At 45.0% G+C, this 16,819-nt stretch overlaps 1 protein-coding gene across 6 annotated transcripts in view; it reads left to right on the top strand.

Moving 5' to 3' along the window:
- Window positions 1-16,819, top strand: part of FAM135A (family with sequence similarity 135 member A) — an 863,965-nt gene that overhangs the window by 333,520 nt on the left and 513,626 nt on the right. For all 6 annotated transcript variants that reach the window (XM_069235714.1, XM_069235715.1, XM_069235716.1 and 3 more), the window contains exon 7: window positions 6,599-6,772. In XM_069235714.1, the coding sequence (XP_069091815.1) occupies window positions 6,599-6,772 (174 nt within the window). The remainder of the gene's footprint in view (window positions 1-6,598; window positions 6,773-16,819) is intronic.

Raw genomic sequence — 16,819 nt, 5'->3', positions numbered from 1 at the left:
CCCCTGCAGCTTTATTTTTGATTCATACCACGTACTGTGTGCTAAAACAAACCATCCATTGATTATTATGGATTAAGACTCTTTTTACTTTAAAAAGTAGTATGCTTTCTTGTGTATGTTGGATTTTTGTCATTGTTGTCTTGTTTAATTTGGATAAATATTGGATTATTTTCTAAGCTAGTATGGAGTCCTTTTGTGGTGTTTGCATTGTGTTACTGTAGGTGTGCCTCTGAGATAAGCCTAACTGCTTGTGCCAAGCTACCAAGGGGGGAGCAGGAGTTATCTTAGGTGTGACTCCCTTACCCTGACTAGAGTGAGGGTCCCTACTTGGATAGGGTGTAAACTGACTGCCAACTAGACACCCTTTTCTAACACCTGTGATTTGTAGATGGCAGGTATTATCAGGTATTCCTCATTTTGCTTAAGTTGTGTGGCTTGGAGTTGGCCTGCCTTCTCCCCAAGTTTGTAATGCTTCCACTTCAGTTTGGAGAGGGCATAATCTGCCTTCGCTATAGAATGGTGCTAAGGGGTTTATTTAATAAAGAGGCTTAATTGTGTGGTTGGTGTTTTGATATATGGAGAAAACAGGCTTCTGGTTTAGGTTTCCAAATGAGTCTGTTTATCTTTGGGTTTTGGTTTTCTGCTGCTGCATTACGAGTCATACTTTTCCAGCAGCCCTTAGAATTTGATCGTACTGACCCTTTTTTCCCCTTAAGTAGACTATTGCATTCCCTTGGAGTGTTTCATCTTGTAGTTTATATTTAGAAGTGTTCTTCCTTCAGAGCTTCTTTGGTTCAGCAACATAGCAGAGGTTCACCACTAAAATGTTAGTGTTTTCTTGTCAGACATATACAAATTTAAGGGTAGCATTTTTAAGTAATAAATCAATGTCATTTGTGAATACCTCACAATGGGATCTCTGTTGCTAGTTTGTGAGCAAGAAAGCAGCACTATGTACATTGCAGTTTCTTAGAAAAGTGCTTATCTCGTAGCAGGAAGTTTTTATGATGCAAAATACACTCAGCTCACTAAATGAAATGACTTTTCCGACGAAATTGTGTATAATCTTTAAGATGAAGCACAACAATATACCTGGTCTAATAGTTATGATCAAAATACTAAGGGATTTACTGAACAATCAATGTTTCTGACCGATTCAAAATGAGGAAAATACTTCCTTATGGACTAGAACCCTCACCCACCCTGAGGTGGCATGCTTCATCATAGGGTTCCTCCTCACAATATATCAGTTTGTTGGTATGGGCTACAACTCCCAAAGTAGGCGGAGGTCTAGTTTTTTTTTTGCCATACATATGTGAGTAAAGTGTGTGGGTGAGCTGTGTAGAATTGTGAATCATGGTGAGACTAAAACAGTTGTGTAGTGTAAGAAAACAGGCTTTTTGCAGGATTTCCCTAATCTTGTTGCCCCATTTTGGACTACTAGCTGCTGGTTTTCGACTCTGAGAGTGGACTGCGACCTGCTGTCCAGTCCTCAGTGCCAGTGTTCTTTCCTTTCCTAAAGTGTATGTTGAATTGGGTACTCCCAGTTGGCATGTGCTGACTTACTTATAAGTTCCGAGTATATGGTTCCAGGGGCATGTAAGGCTGCCTGTCTACACATGAACTGCATCACTGGTTGTCCCACTCTGTTTGTGACAAAGTGAAAACATAACTTTCTAGCTGCCATTACAGACTGAAGAGACTGTGTGTGCACTGAATACCCACCATTGCCACTAATGTCAAAGTCCCTTAAGTCCCCTAACTATATATATATGTCTCCTCCACGGCAGGCCTGTGATGCCCCATGGGAGGGAGCTGTATATTGTAAGCATAGGCATATATTTTCTGATATGGCTATGCAGCAGAGGCCTAAAGTGAAAGTGTGGATGTTTGCTGGAGATGGTTAAGTACCATTATAAGGTAATTGCAGAGTTAAGGGTTGGCACTCGACTGTGTCTAACGTCTGACAGAGGCTACCTAACCATGTCATGTGGGGTATCAAATTAAAGGGGACATCACATGCGACTTAATGGTGCAGTCGATATTTGTGCCCAATTTAATGCACCCATTTTTACAAAAGTTGCCATACCTTGACCCTGCTAGTCCAGTGGGTTCAGAGCTGCACAGGGACTGAGACTGGTTTCTTCTGCCCACCTCAGGAGACGTGTGAATGACTCCCAGGCTGAGAACAAAGGCTGTTGCTGCACTGGAGGTGTGACCCAAACCCACAGGATAGGCTGCAAAGGGTGTTAGTCTGAAAGTTAGGCATTTAAGGGGGATGCCTCTGTGACAACATTTCAGTGCAGACGCCCTTTGTTTCACCTAGACAAGCTAGAGCCAGGCCAAAAGGAGAGAAAACCCATTCTAGAATCCCTTTTCCATGATAGCCTCACCGCCAGAAGTGGGCTATCGAGGACCTCACACTCGAGGAAGTCTTCAACCATGTTGGTTGTGGCATGCAAAGTGCACTCTGGGATAGCCAGATGCCACACATCACTGAAACTCTGTCACCAGGTAGGAGAGGACCTACTAGCTAATTGGCTAGTGACTACGTTGTCCCCTAGGGGCACCTTACTGGAATATAATAATCGCACCCCTGGCACCTGGAATTGTAGTACTCACTGGATTTGGACGAAGGGGAAGAAGACCACTCTGCACCCGTTAGGAGTGCACCAAGAGAGCCTGCGACCGTGGACGATGGCACCTGCTGCAAAATGGGCTAATGGAATTTGGTCCCCTGTTCTGCGTGCCTGGCTCGGGGAAAAGTTGATTCCCAGCCCCAATTCAAAGCATAGGCTTCAAGGGTCAGTTAGATGGCCGCCCAGAACGGCATTGGGGACATTAAAGCTGGAAGATCCCAAACACGCATTTCTGGTAGCCCCCTCAGCTCTTTTGCAGCTACCGGACACAGGCACTTTGATGGACAGTTGGTTGTAATCGGCTTCGTCCACCACAAGGGACACTAGCCCCCACAAAGGTTTGCACCAAAATACCTGTGTTGCAAGAACGAAAAGTCTGCATCAGCAGTCCTTTGACTTGCACAGAGGACTTCATCGGACCCCAAGTTCCAGGGTCGTCTGAGCCCCCCCCCCCCAATCCACCTGTGGGCTCGACCCGACTTCACCCAGTGGGACCGCACAGCATCTGGACCAACAGTTTAAGCCGGCATCCCTCAGAATATGGAGCACTCCACAGACATCAATAGCGGTTGTCCTGTAAAGTTTGGAACTCACTTCAAAGACTCTCTAGTGGCCAGGTAACTGTCCACAGTTTCCTTTCTATATTGCTAGACCTCTGTCCTGTCCGATTTGGTCACCCAACTCAGGTCAGAGTCGCCAAACTCAGTGCAACAAACGTTTACAAAGTGTACAAAAGTTTCCAAAGTCTTTACTTGCCAATGCTTGTTTTGCCCTTGATAATAACGTTTTTAAAAACTTAAAAATGTCATATCTCAGTAACCCTCCCCTGGATTTTAGTCATCAAGCACTCTAAACATTCATAACAATATTCTCTATTTCCTAAAAAATATTTTTGTTTTGCTTTCTTGGTGTTATTAAATGCCTTACACATTTGGGGTGTGGCTGCGCTTGCAACCAACATGCCTGCCTAAGTTTGGAGCACCGGGCGAAGCGGGCAAAATGAGTGGTAGTACTACACATCCTCCCAATCCATAGGTGTCAAGCAGCACTGGAAGTATCGAAGGGAAGAAAATGCTCATGGCAGCGTGACTGATGGCCCGTAAGCTGCATCTGAGCCTCAATACCTGACAAGGGGACCGCACGTCTGCCACCGCCTCAGAGGCCCCGCAGTGACAGATGATGAGCCTTAGAATGAGCCTAAGATAGGGAATTCCGAACCTACTTCTGTTAAGGCCCCCATCTTCTCTCTGCGGGGCTATCGGAGCAGCCTGGTGAACTGACCCTTGCCTGAAATGTCACCATCTGTCCCAGAGGCATGTGCTGGGCCCTCTGAGGAGAGAGCAGGCTGCAGCGCAGCCTTTCCCCTTTCTTTTTCTGAACCAGGCCGCTGCTGAATTTGGGGCTGCTGCATGGGCCTCGCTTGCCTTGGTTGGTGGTCTGGTATCACCTGCCTGCGCTCACCCCATTGCATGCAGGATGCCTCCCTCTCGGAGGTAACTATGGAAAACACATGCCATGGGCAGCCCCCTTATATATTATTAGAGAAGGGGCCCGGCCTGCAGAACCCTCTTGGATTTGCCCCCTTCAGCACAACTAGCACTGGAGGCATTTGCAAATAGTCAGCTCTGTTCCATTGGAGACACTGGAATACCGACTGTGTTCTGCATACTCCTAACTTGAGTCCTGAAGGTACCCAAGCCTCCCCCATCCCTACCATTCTATATACATCTGATCTAGGCTCAAACCTATTGAAAAACAAGTTAATCCCTTCCCTAACTCAAACCAGGTTCTTTGCTGCACACCTCTTATATTGGACCCCTTTAAAACTATTCTGCCTTAAACTGGTGGATTGAAACTCCTGCTGATCATGCGACTCCTCTCCTGCCGAAGAAGAGCACATGTTGTTCTTCTGCCCCATTTACGATTTTACTGGAGGGACATTACTGTACAGCTGCAAAATACATATGTTAACACCCCCATACCAATGTCCTTCCCACTGATTATAATGTGACCGCAGTATGCGGACCCACCACTAGAACTTTCTGTATCAGATACCCACCTGCTAGATCTCCTGCTTACCATTGCTACTAATGTGAGCCTAATTGACTGGAAATTTACTGGTAAGGTCTCATATCGTGCTTGATGAGCATAGTAACCCATTCTAACTACAAAAGGCTCCCTACAACTTCCTGTCACAAATGGGACTCACTTGACCGCTTCTGCTCAGAGTCCTCTGGTTAGTTGATAATGATACGCTAGAGTCTTACTTGGATTTCATATATCTGCAACCGAACTTCCGTGTCTCTTTATTCCCAGTTATTACACCACATGACTCGCTTCCCCTACTCCTCCCTGCCCCCAAGATATTAGTTTAGTTGGCATATGACATATACGCCACTCAACCTAGGTTCTGTGTCGATAACGGTGATATAAGAATAACAGGTTCACACATGCCAGCGTTCATCTTGATATTACATTGTTGTTAAATGCTCATACTTTTCTCGCAGTGTCAACTTTGTGACTGAATACCTGTAAGACGCAAAACTGTATCAATGGAATATGCAAATACAATATGTACGTATATGTCTTACAATGTTGACCCTCCCATCCCCTACTGGTTTGTATTTTTCCCTCTGTATTATTTTGATAGAAAAAACATAAAAATATGTTGAACAAAAAAAAAAGATCAAGGCAGATAGCATATAGGTAGTAAAGTGCCACACATCCGCATAGAAGTTCCTGGCCTAAATCTCTCACACAACCTGCTCCCTCCCCCTTGCAGCGGTCATCTTTGTGTGTTATCCAAATGCGAATTAACAATAACAATCAAAAGTCTCCTTATCACTTAATGTTGACACTTGCAGTCTCAAACTCAGTGTCACCTATCCCACCTGAGTAAGGGGGGGTCTCCAGATTCCAGTAATGATTCATTGGGGGTCCTCGGGTTCCAGTATTGACAAAGTAAGGTTACACAGAAGTCAGAAGGCTGAGAAACAATGATGTAGCTGGTGTACAGTATTTCCGGACCGAGGTGTTCCGCAAAATTTAATAATTAGAAGTACAAAATAAACAAATAGTATAAATAGGAATGTCTTTAAATACTGCAGCCAGAAGCCTACCTCTGTTATATCATGTAGGACTGTATAAAGCTAAAGAATGTTTGACCCAGGTCATAAGTTGGCCAGTGTTAAAAGGGGTCGAAGAGGCATTGGGGAGTTGATTTACTTTTATCAAGTCTTGTAATGTAAAATCAAACTTAATTTATCTATAAGGCTTACAGTGTGCAATTCAGTTCAGAAAGTGGCGGGGAGTAGTCATTGCTCGCTTCATCATCGTGACCACTATTCCTGTGGTGTGGCTGAATACGTGTAAATAACAGTGGAGGGCAGGGCACTTGTAGTTTTCAAGACACCTATGAGCCTTCCTATTGAGGTCACAAGTTAAAAGCTGATAGTCATCAGAATTGATGTTTGCTTAAATAGTTCTTTGCCTTTAGCCTTCTGTGCTGATCTGTGTAAATCGTAAGTGGTTTCTCAACAAGGCCTCTCTTCAAATTGCCAAGTTGTGAACAGGAGTGAACCAATAATTAGCTCTGTAAAAAACATCTCCACAGACAGGTAAAGCACATTGAGAGCACCTGCGAATCAACAGTTTTGTTCAGCCAGAGGAAAAGAAATAAAGGGAACTTCCAGATTTTTTGTTTGCCACTTACTATTGCTTTACTCTTTAACTTTGGATTTTGAACTGTCAGGGTGTCTCTTTAAGTTAAGGATCGCAATTGACGGATATGGTAGCCGTTGTTTAGAGGTCTGCAAACTGGGTCCCATTAAATTGTCAATTTAGAGCGATTAGAAATTATATGACACTCCACATAAAGACGAAATGATATGCTCTCATCTGCATGGTTGTGGTGTCTCATTGTCCTCACTAATTACACGTCTGTACGATTTATTTTTCAGACCCGATGACCTAAATGCCTTGCAACTAATCAGCAGCCGAACATTAAAGCTGCACTGCAGTCTCAGCGGTGGCCTTCATCACCATGTCAATGTTATGTTTGATTACTTCCACCTTTCTGTCATATCTGTTACAGTTCACGCTTCTTTGGTTGCCCTCCACCAGCCACTAATAAGGTAATTTGTTTCAACAAATGTACCTGTAGTAATAGTTTCGCGAGTTTTGTTTTGTTCTGTTTAACAAATCTGCATGGTATGAAAATAATGCAATGCACAGTGGTGGAGGAAAAGCACAGTTGTATGGACCTACATCACTTTTAACACGGTTTAGTCTTCCCGGCTTCTATTCTGACTCACTGATGCTGTTTTTATAGATTCTCTGTGAATTATGATTTTTTAAACCCATGGAGTAGTTGCATTTTGTGGACTGCTCTAAATGAGAAGTACTCTTACTGTAGTGTGCTCGTTTCAGAGAAGAGTAAAAGGAAAAATCGTGAAAGTTGGGGTTAGTTGACAGATTTCGGCTACAAAAAGAGACAGTCTTAATGCTGAGAGCCTCCCAGCCTTGCCCTTCTACGTCAATGGTGGAAGGGTCAAGAAGGATAGGATATAAGAGACTTTCACATCTAGATACAGATGTTAGGATAAGCTCTGCAAAGAAAGTGATTTTTTTTGTGTAAGTCTAATGATTACAAAATTAATGAGACAACAGTAGGGGTTGAGATTGTGTGCCCCAACAGGTTTGTGTAATATTATATGTTCGATGGCATCTGTCGCTGTAGATACGCATGTTCTGCAATAGCTCGCCATCTGGTGTTGGGCCGGAGTGTTACAAGTTGTTTTTCTTCGAAGAAGTCTTTCGAGTCACGGGACCGAGTGACTCCTCCTTTTGTCTCCATTGCGCATGGGCGTCGACTCCATCTTCGATTGTTTTTTTTCCGCCATCGGGTTCGGACGTGTTCCTGTCGCTCCGAGTTTCGGAACGGAAAATTAGCTAATTTCGGAAGATTTTCGTCGGCGTACTTAGATTCCACACCGCATCGAAGATCGAAGAGCTCCGGTGCCCTTCGGGGTAGTTTTTCGATCCTCCGTCGGGGCCTGGTCGGCCCGACCGCGTGCTGAAGAACGCCGATGGAACGGACCCCGTTCCGTTTCTGCCCCAAATGCCACAATAAATACCCCTACACAGACCAACACTTGGTCTGCAACCTGTGCCTGTCACCTGAGCACAGCGAAGACTCCTGCGAGGCCTGTCGTGCGTTCCGGTCCCGAAAAACACTCCGAGACCGTCGAGCCAGAAGACTTCAGATGGCGTCCGCACCGACAGCCCAACGGGAGTTCGAGGAACAGGAAGAGGAAGGTACCTTCTCGATCCAAGACTCAGACTCCGAAGGATTCGACGATACACAAACCGTGAGTAAGACGTCAAAATCCACTCAGAGGAACATTTACAAGGCCCAGGGGACGCCACTGCCACCAGGCCATGGCTCGACCCATAAATTCGGTGACCGACCGTCGGCACCGAAAAAGGCCCATACAGTGCCGAGATCGTCCGACTCCGGTCGAGACACCGGCACGCAGCCTTCTCGGGACCGAGAAAGTGCTGGAGACAAGCCTCGACACCGAGATGCCGGTGTGGACACGGCTCGACGCCGAGACAGCGGCACCGAAACAGATCGACGCCGAGAGGTTTCGGCCCCGAAAAGGAAAAAAGTCACCTCGGAGCCGAAAAAACACGCAGACAAAGTTTCGATGCCGAAACAAACTGCAAGCGACCCAGCTTCAGGCTCTTATACAGAAGAGCACTCGCTAACCTCCCAAATGCAGAAGCATAGGTTTGAGGAAGAGCTACAAGCAACTGATGTGGACCATACGCAAAAGCGTATCTTCATTCAGCAGGGGACAGGAAAAATAAGCACCCTTCCCCCCCATTAGGAGAAAGAGAAGGTTGGAGTTCCAGACGGAACAAACACCACAACCAAAAGTGGTGAAAAGAGTTACACCACCACCCTCTCCTCCGCCCGTGATTAACGTTTCACCAGCACAAACTCCATCACACTCCCCAGCTCACACCACCATGAGCCAGGGTGACCAAGATCAGGACGCATGGGACCTATACGACGCCCCAGTGTCAGATAACAGTCCGGAGGCATACCCTACAAAGCCATCTCCACCAGAAGACAGCACCGCGTACTCTCAAGTGGTGGCTAGAGCAGCACAATTTCACCACGTAAGCCTCCACTCAGAACAGGTCGAGGATGATTTCTTATTCAACACACTCTCCTCCACCCACAGCTCATACCAAAGCCTGCCTATGCTCCCTGGTATGCTCCGGCACGCAAAAGACATCTTTAAGGAGCCGGTCAAAAGTAGGGCAATCACACCAAGGGTGGAAAAAAAGTATAAGCCGCCTCCTACGGACCCGGTTTTCATCACTACACAGCTGCCACCAGACTCTGTCGTTGTAGGAGCAGCTAGGAAAAGGGCCAACTCTCACACATCTGGAGATGCACCACCCCCAGATAAAGAAAGCCGCAAGTTCGATGCAGCTGGTAAAAGAGTCGCAGCACAAGCTGCAAACCTGTGGCGCATCGCGAACTCCCAGGCACTACTTGCGCGCTATGACAGAGCCCACTGGGACGAGATGCAACATCTCATTGAACATCTGCCCAAGGACTTACAAAATAGGGCAAAACAAGTGGTTGAGGAGGGACAGACCATCTCCAACAACCAGATACGCTCCTCCATGGACGCTGCAGATACAGCTGCACGGACAATTAATACATCTGTAACTATCAGAAGGCATGCATGGCTCCGAACGTCTGGATTTAAACCAGAGATTCAACAAGCAGTTCTCAATATGCCTTTTAATGAAAAAGAACTGTTCGGTCCAGAAGTGGACACAGCGATTGAGAAACTAAAAAAAGATACGGACACTGCCAAAGCCATGGGCGCACTCTACTCCCCGCAGAGCAGAGGGAATTACAGCACATTCCGTAAAACGCCCTTTCGAGGGGGGTTTCGGGGTCAAAGCACACAAGCCAGCACCTCACAAGCCACACCGTCCAGTTACCAGGGACAGTATAGAGGAGGTTTTCGGGGACAATATAGAGGAGGGCAATTCCCTAGAAATAGAGGAAGATTTCAAAGCCCCAAAACCCCTACTACTAAACAGTGACTCACATGTCACTCACCCCCTCCACACAACACCAGTGGGGGGAAGAATAGGTCATTATTACACAGCATGGGAGAAAATCACTACAGACACTTGGGTTCTAGCAATTATCCAACATGGTTATTGCATAGAATTTCTACAATTCCCTCCAAACATACCACCAAAAGCACAAAATTTAACAACACACCATTCCAATCTCCTGGAGATAGAAGTGCAGGCACTATTGCAAAAGAATGCAATCGAATTAGTGCCAAACACACAAATAAACACAGGAGTTTACTCACTGTACTTTCTGATACCAAAGAAGGACAAAACACTGAGACCAATCCTAGACCTCAGAGTAGTGAACACTTTCATCAAATCAGACCACTTCCACATGGTCACACTACAAGAAGTATTGCCATTGCTAAAACTACACGACTACATGGCAACTTTAGACCTCAAGGATGCTTATTTCCATATACCAATACACCCATCGCACAGGAAATACCTAAGGTTTGTATTCAAAGGAATACATTACCAATTCAAGGTACTGCCGTTCGGATTAACAACCGCACCAAGAGTCTTTACCAAATGTCTAGCGGTAGTCGCTGCACACATAAGAAGGCAGCAAATACATGTGTTCCCATATTTGGACGACTGGCTAATCAAGGCCCATTCGTTCATACAGTGCTCAAATCACACAAATCAGATCATACAAACCCTCTTCAAACTCGGGTTCACCGTCAACTTTACAAAATCCAACATTCTGCCGCGCAAGGTACAACAATACCTAGGAGCCATAATAGACACATCAAAGGGAGTAGCCACTCCAAGTCCACAAAGAATTCTAAATTTCAACACCATCATACAACGCATGTATCCAACACAAGAGATACAGGCAAAGATGGTATTACAACTCCTAGGCATGATGTCTTCATGCATAGCCATTGTCCCAAACGCAAGACTGCACATGAGGCCCTTACAACAATGCCTAGCATCACAGTGGTCTCAAGCACAGGGTCACCTTCTAGATCTGGTGTTAATAGACCGCCAAACTTACCTCTCGCTTCTGTGGTGGAACAACATAAATTTAAACAAGGGGCGGCCTTTCCAAGACCCAGTGCCACAATACGTAATAACAACAGATGCTTCCATGACAGGGTGGGGAGCACACCTCGATCAACACAGCATACAAGGACAATGGAACGTACATCAAACAAAACTGCATATCAATCACCTAGAACTTCTAGCAGTTTTTCAAGCACTAAAAGCCTTCCAACCAATAATAGTTCACAAATACATTCTCGTCAAAACAGACAACATGACAACAATGTATTATCTAAACAAGCAGGGGGGGACGCACTCCACGCAGTTAAGCCTGCTAGCACAAAAAATTTGGCATTGGGCAATTCACAACCAAATTCGCCTAATAGCACAGTTTATACCAGGGATCCAAAATCAACTCGCAGACAATCTCTCTCGAGATCATCAACAAGTCCACGAATGGGAAATTCACCCCCAAATTCTGAACACTTATTTCAAACTCTGGGGAACACCTCAGATAGACTTGTTTGCGACAAGGGAGAACGCAAAATGCCAAAACTTCGCATCCAGATACCCACACAAACAATCCCAAGGCAATGCCCTATGGATGAACTGGTCAGGGATATTTGCTTACGCTTTTCCTCCTCTCCCTCTCCTTCCTTACCTGGTAAACAAACTCAGTCAAAGCAAACTCAAACTCATATTGATAGCACCAACTTGGGCAAGGCAACCCTGGTACACAACGCTGCTAGACCTATCAGTGGTACCCTGCATCAAATTGCCCAACAGGCCAGATCTGTTGACACAGCACAACCAAAAGATCAGACACCCAGATCCAGCATCGCTGAATCTAGCAATCTGGCTCCTGAAATCCTAGAATTCGGGCACTTACAACTTACCCAAGAATGTATGGAAGTCATAAAACAAGCCAGAAGGCCATCCACCAGGCACTGTTATGCAAGTAAATGGAAGAGGTTTGTTTGCTACTGCCATATTAATCAAATACAACCATTACACACAACTCCAGAACATGTAGTGGGTTACTTGCTTCACTTACAAAAATCTAACCTAGCTTTCTCTTCCATTAAAATACACCTTGCAGCAATATCTGCATACCTGCAGACTACCTATTCAACTTCCCTATATAAGATACCAGTCATTAAAGCATTCATGGAGGGCCTTAGGAGAATTATACCACCAAGAACACTACCTGTTCCTTCATGGAACCTAAATGTTGTCCTAACTAGACTTATGGGTCCACCTTTTGAACCCATGCACTCCTGCAACATACAGTTCCTAACCTGGAAGGTGGCATTTCTCATCGCCATTACTTCCCTAAGAAGAGTAAGCGAGATTCAGGCGTTTACAATACAGGAACCTTTTATACAACTACACAAAAATAAAGTCGTCCTAAGGACCAATCCTAAATTTTTGCCAAAGGTTATTTCACCGTTCCATCTAAATCAAACAGTGGAACTTCCAGTGTTCTTTCCACAGCCAGATACCGTAGCTGAAAGGGCACTACATACATTAGATGTCAAAAGAGCATTGATGTATTACATTGACAGAACAAAAAACATCAGAAAGACTAAACAACTCTTTATTGCATTTCAAAAACCTCATGCAGGAAACCCAATTTCAAAACAAGGTATAGCCAGATGGATAGTTAAATGCATCCAAATCTGCTACCTTAAAGCTAAACGACAGCTGCCCATTACACCAAGGGCACACTCAACCAGAAAGAAAGGTGCTACCATGGCCTTTCTAGGAAACATCCCAATGCAAGAAATATGTAAGGCAGCCACATGGTCTACGCCTCACACATTCACCAAGCACTACTGTGTAGACGTGTTATCCGCACAACAAGCCACAGTAGGTCAAGCTGTATTAAGAACATTATTTCAAACTACTTCCACTCCTACAGGCTGATCCACCGCTTTTGGGGAAATAACTACTTACTAGTCTATGCAGAACATGCGTATCTACAGCGACAGATGCCATCGAACTGAAAATGTCACTTACCCAGTGTACATCTGTTCGTGGCATCAGTCGCAGTAGATTCGCATGTGCCCACCCGCCTCCCCGGGAGCCTGTAGCAGTTTGGAAGTTACCTTCAATTATTCATATATGTGTCATCTCAACCTTAAATAGGTGCATACTTAGTCACTCCATTGCATGGGCACTATTACTACAATTCAACTCCTACCTCACCCTCTGCGGGGAAAAACAATCGAAGATGGAGTCGACGCCCATGCGCAATGGAGACAAAAGGAGGAGTCACTCGGTCCCGTGACTCGAAAGACTTCTTCGAAGAAAAACAACTTGTAACACTCCGGCCCAACACCAGATGGCGAGCTATTGCAGAACATGCGAATCTACTGCGACTGATGCCACGAACAGATGTACACTGGGTAAGTGACATTTTCATTATCAAAAATATATACATATACATGTAACTGCAGAAAAAGCAATACTGGTCCTCAGATTGGGTATACTGCTGATTGGTTGAAGCAAAGGAAGATAATCATATAAACTAAAATAAGATTAAATAAAAAATCAAAGGTAACGATATAAGTAAGGCAATAATTAAAACCACACAAGACAGCGTATGCATCTGCATTACACAGCTTATGGTCTAACCGTATAGTGTATGGTAGATGAGACACTATTCATGTGCAGCTCAAAAAAGGTTTGCTCTCGGGTATGACTACATCCAGTCATGCCAGCAGCAGAGCCCATTACTAAAGATATGACAAGGTACGTTTTCCATTAGGGCTAAGGGAAGGTGTTCTCTTGCACTGTAAATTAGTCTTTCCACATTATCCAAGACTAGGCCTCCATGTCAAGGAATATTTTCAACTGGTTCTGTATTGTCTAGATGATCTACTCATAAGAGGGCATTCTATAAATCTCCACCAGCCAGTTACTGTATGGATTTAAGATAGTGAAATGCCAATGCGAGAGTATACAACCCTCAGCTCTTGTCAGGGCTATTGAGACTCAACACAGTTGATGGGAGATTATGTCTAGTGATTAAGATATGCCAGGCAGTAAAGCCAGTCTACTTGAATACACTAGGGAGCACTCATTGGATAATGTGTCCAGTGCTACCATCCAGAAAGATTCAAACTATGACAGGACCTTAATAGATAGAATAGGTTGCTTCAGATGGATACTTCTGTCTGCAAATTCCTCACCTTGTGAATACCTACAGGTGCCAAATTGGATCCAAAGACTTTTCTCCACAGGTCTCTCTCGCCCCAGTTCGTGATGTTGTGAGGCTCCATCCCACACTAGAAGGAATGTGGGGGCACTATATATGCTCCACTCTGTACGTAGACGCCAATTCATTTATTTCCACACCTTTTGATGCTCCTCCAATTCTGTCAATTGACTCAAGCTTTTTTACAAAATTATGACAGTATATAAGGGACATGTCTTCCTCCTAAAAGTATAGGTTTTAAATCTTGCAAGGATTGTCACTAACAGCTGATGGGACGGACCCTCACGAGGTCCAGTATGACTCGGAATGGGGTGACAGCTGTGTTTGGATTAATTTAACGGCCATTGATGACCGCAAAGCAAAATTTTACATCGCTGAGCACCGCAGGAGAGCACGTAAGGCCCGTTCTCGCCTTAATCAAGGATATGGATGCGTTGTTGCTCTCAAGATCATTCGTGAGAAATGTCTTTGTCTCACTCCATCATCAGGTAAGTCAAAGAAGAAACGCGAGAAGTTACAAGCGACTACCTTTCTTCCCACCTCCCTTGTCAAGAGAAATCCCATGGACATCAGGGTTCCCGACAATCTAGGTCCCGGTCTCCAGCCACAGAACTGATCCCTCAGCTCATCCCGATGCAACTCGAATTCCCGGACCCTCGACAACGCTGCAGCAGATCCAGGCTTTTGAAGATGCCATATTGCATATCTTTGGTACCCTTATGGCTCCCTCTAAGGCACCTCCGGGACCCAGTGATGCAAAGAGGCCTGCAGTCAGACTACCACCAGTAAAATATGTACCTGCCACTGACTGTGCCTTTTGACACACACAGTGCCAAAATTGTCACTGGTTCCCACATGTGGACTCAGGAGGAAGTACCCGTTGTCCTACCAGACTCTGAAGCAAACCCACCACGACCTCATATGAAGTTGCACACACCTCGACCTCATTCTCAGCCACAATGTTTCACAGACCCGGAAGCCTATAATGATGAATATGATGATGGTGAATCCCAGTTGTAGGGCCAGAATTTTTTTGGGGATCTCCAAAATGCCAGTGGTCTCACAAATCTCCCGGCATTTGTTTCAACTATGCACATGCCCTTTCGACTGAATAATCAACATCTTTTGCCAGGGTTGTCAGGAGGGCTGCAGAAGTTCTTGATCTTAAACTGCCCTTCATGTAGATAAAAACAGATGTCCTTACAGAACATTCTGCAGCCAGGATCGGTGTGTTTAGAGCTGTTCCTTGTTTTTAACGAGGACCTCACAGATACCTTGATGGGCACTTGGGCAAACCAGGATTGTGCACCACGTCATCGGGCAGTTGTGAGATACCATGACTGTTTCTAGGGGATCCATCTTTACTGCTTAACCTTTCTACTCCAGAGAATCTAGTAGTACAAGCATCTGCAGGCAGGTTGAACCCTAACTCGTCCCCAACCACACCCCCAGACAGAGAATCCAAACACATGGAGCCCTGTGGGAAAAGAGTGTTCTCCTCTGCCAACCAGGGATGTTACTCGCTGCCATGTGGGACATTGTAGTTGAGGTCCTGCCTCACTGTTGATACAAGATGGCCAAGATGCTGCAAAGCATGTCTTCAGGACAAACCTGTTCACTACTGACTGACTGTGTAGCGGAGTTGGTACCACTGTGTTGCTTCAGCACCATGCATTGATAAGAATCACGGGCGTCTCAAGTGATGTCCAAACATCACTGATGGACATGCCATTTGATGCCACTCGTCTCTTAGTAGATAAAGCAGACTCGGTTGTGGAGCTCTTTAAAGAAAGCAAAGCTACTCTGTGCTCCCCTAGTCTTTCAGCACCCTTGCAGCAGTTTCTCCAACAATATCACCCTTTTTGAGGCGTCAGAATGTACATCCACCAAACACAATGACAAAACATGCCTCCAGACATGACAAACATCTCAGTCCTATCGAGGTAGAGATCAGGGATGTGGCTGACAATGAGCAGGTACTGAGTGGAAATGCACTACACAGTCCCCATAATCTGTCTAATTGCAGATTCTTCAACAACCCTCCTACTCCACATTATGTGGAATGGACTCTTTTCTACATCTAAAAAGGTCTTAATTAGAGATCTGCGCACTGTGAAATCTGACTCCAGCAAGGCTTTGCGTCTGATGACATGGGTAGCTATCATAAAATACTCATGTTGATGCATAAGCGTCGTGGTTATCTGCTGCTCCTATGTCACTTTGGTTGGACCTGATGCGGAGCAGCACAGCACCAGAAATTGTTGAGAAAGAGATCCCGACCCAGTCAGGCGCAAAGTGAGGAATCTGCAGCTAATGTATCCATCAGAACGAGCATTACCAAAGGTAAGTAACTTGTTCTTTTGGGTTGTGAGCATCTGCAGCAAAAATAATTCTTTGAACCCTACTCCCAGTAATTTATATGATTTTTAGTGCCACTGTGAAGAATTTCAATATGGCTGCATCTCCTTCTGACCTGCTAATTTCATGGTCCATTCTTCCTTGGTGTATTTGTGGTGTAATATTGAATGTCATGTATGTTGTAAGGATTTTTAGAAAAGAGATGGGTCACAAGGGTCTTCTTCAAGCCCAAAAGTACTCTCTTGTTTCAGCCCTATCTCAAGTAGCAGCCAGGGATTACGAGAGAGGAAGTCTGTGGGTATTGCCCAAAGGTAACCCTTCAAACAATGCACTAGTTGTTTGTATCATCAGATTTAGTTGTTCCCTACATTGTTCCTTCTAAGAACACCTGGTCTAATGTATATATATGTAACCCAGCAGACAGTGCTGTTGCTTCTGATTC

This window comes from Pleurodeles waltl, chromosome 5 (genome assembly GCF_031143425.1).
Source record: "Pleurodeles waltl isolate 20211129_DDA chromosome 5, aPleWal1.hap1.20221129, whole genome shotgun sequence".
Lineage (NCBI taxonomy): Eukaryota > Metazoa > Chordata > Amphibia > Caudata > Salamandridae > Pleurodeles > Pleurodeles waltl.
This window is presented reverse-complemented; position numbering and strand designations above follow the sequence as displayed.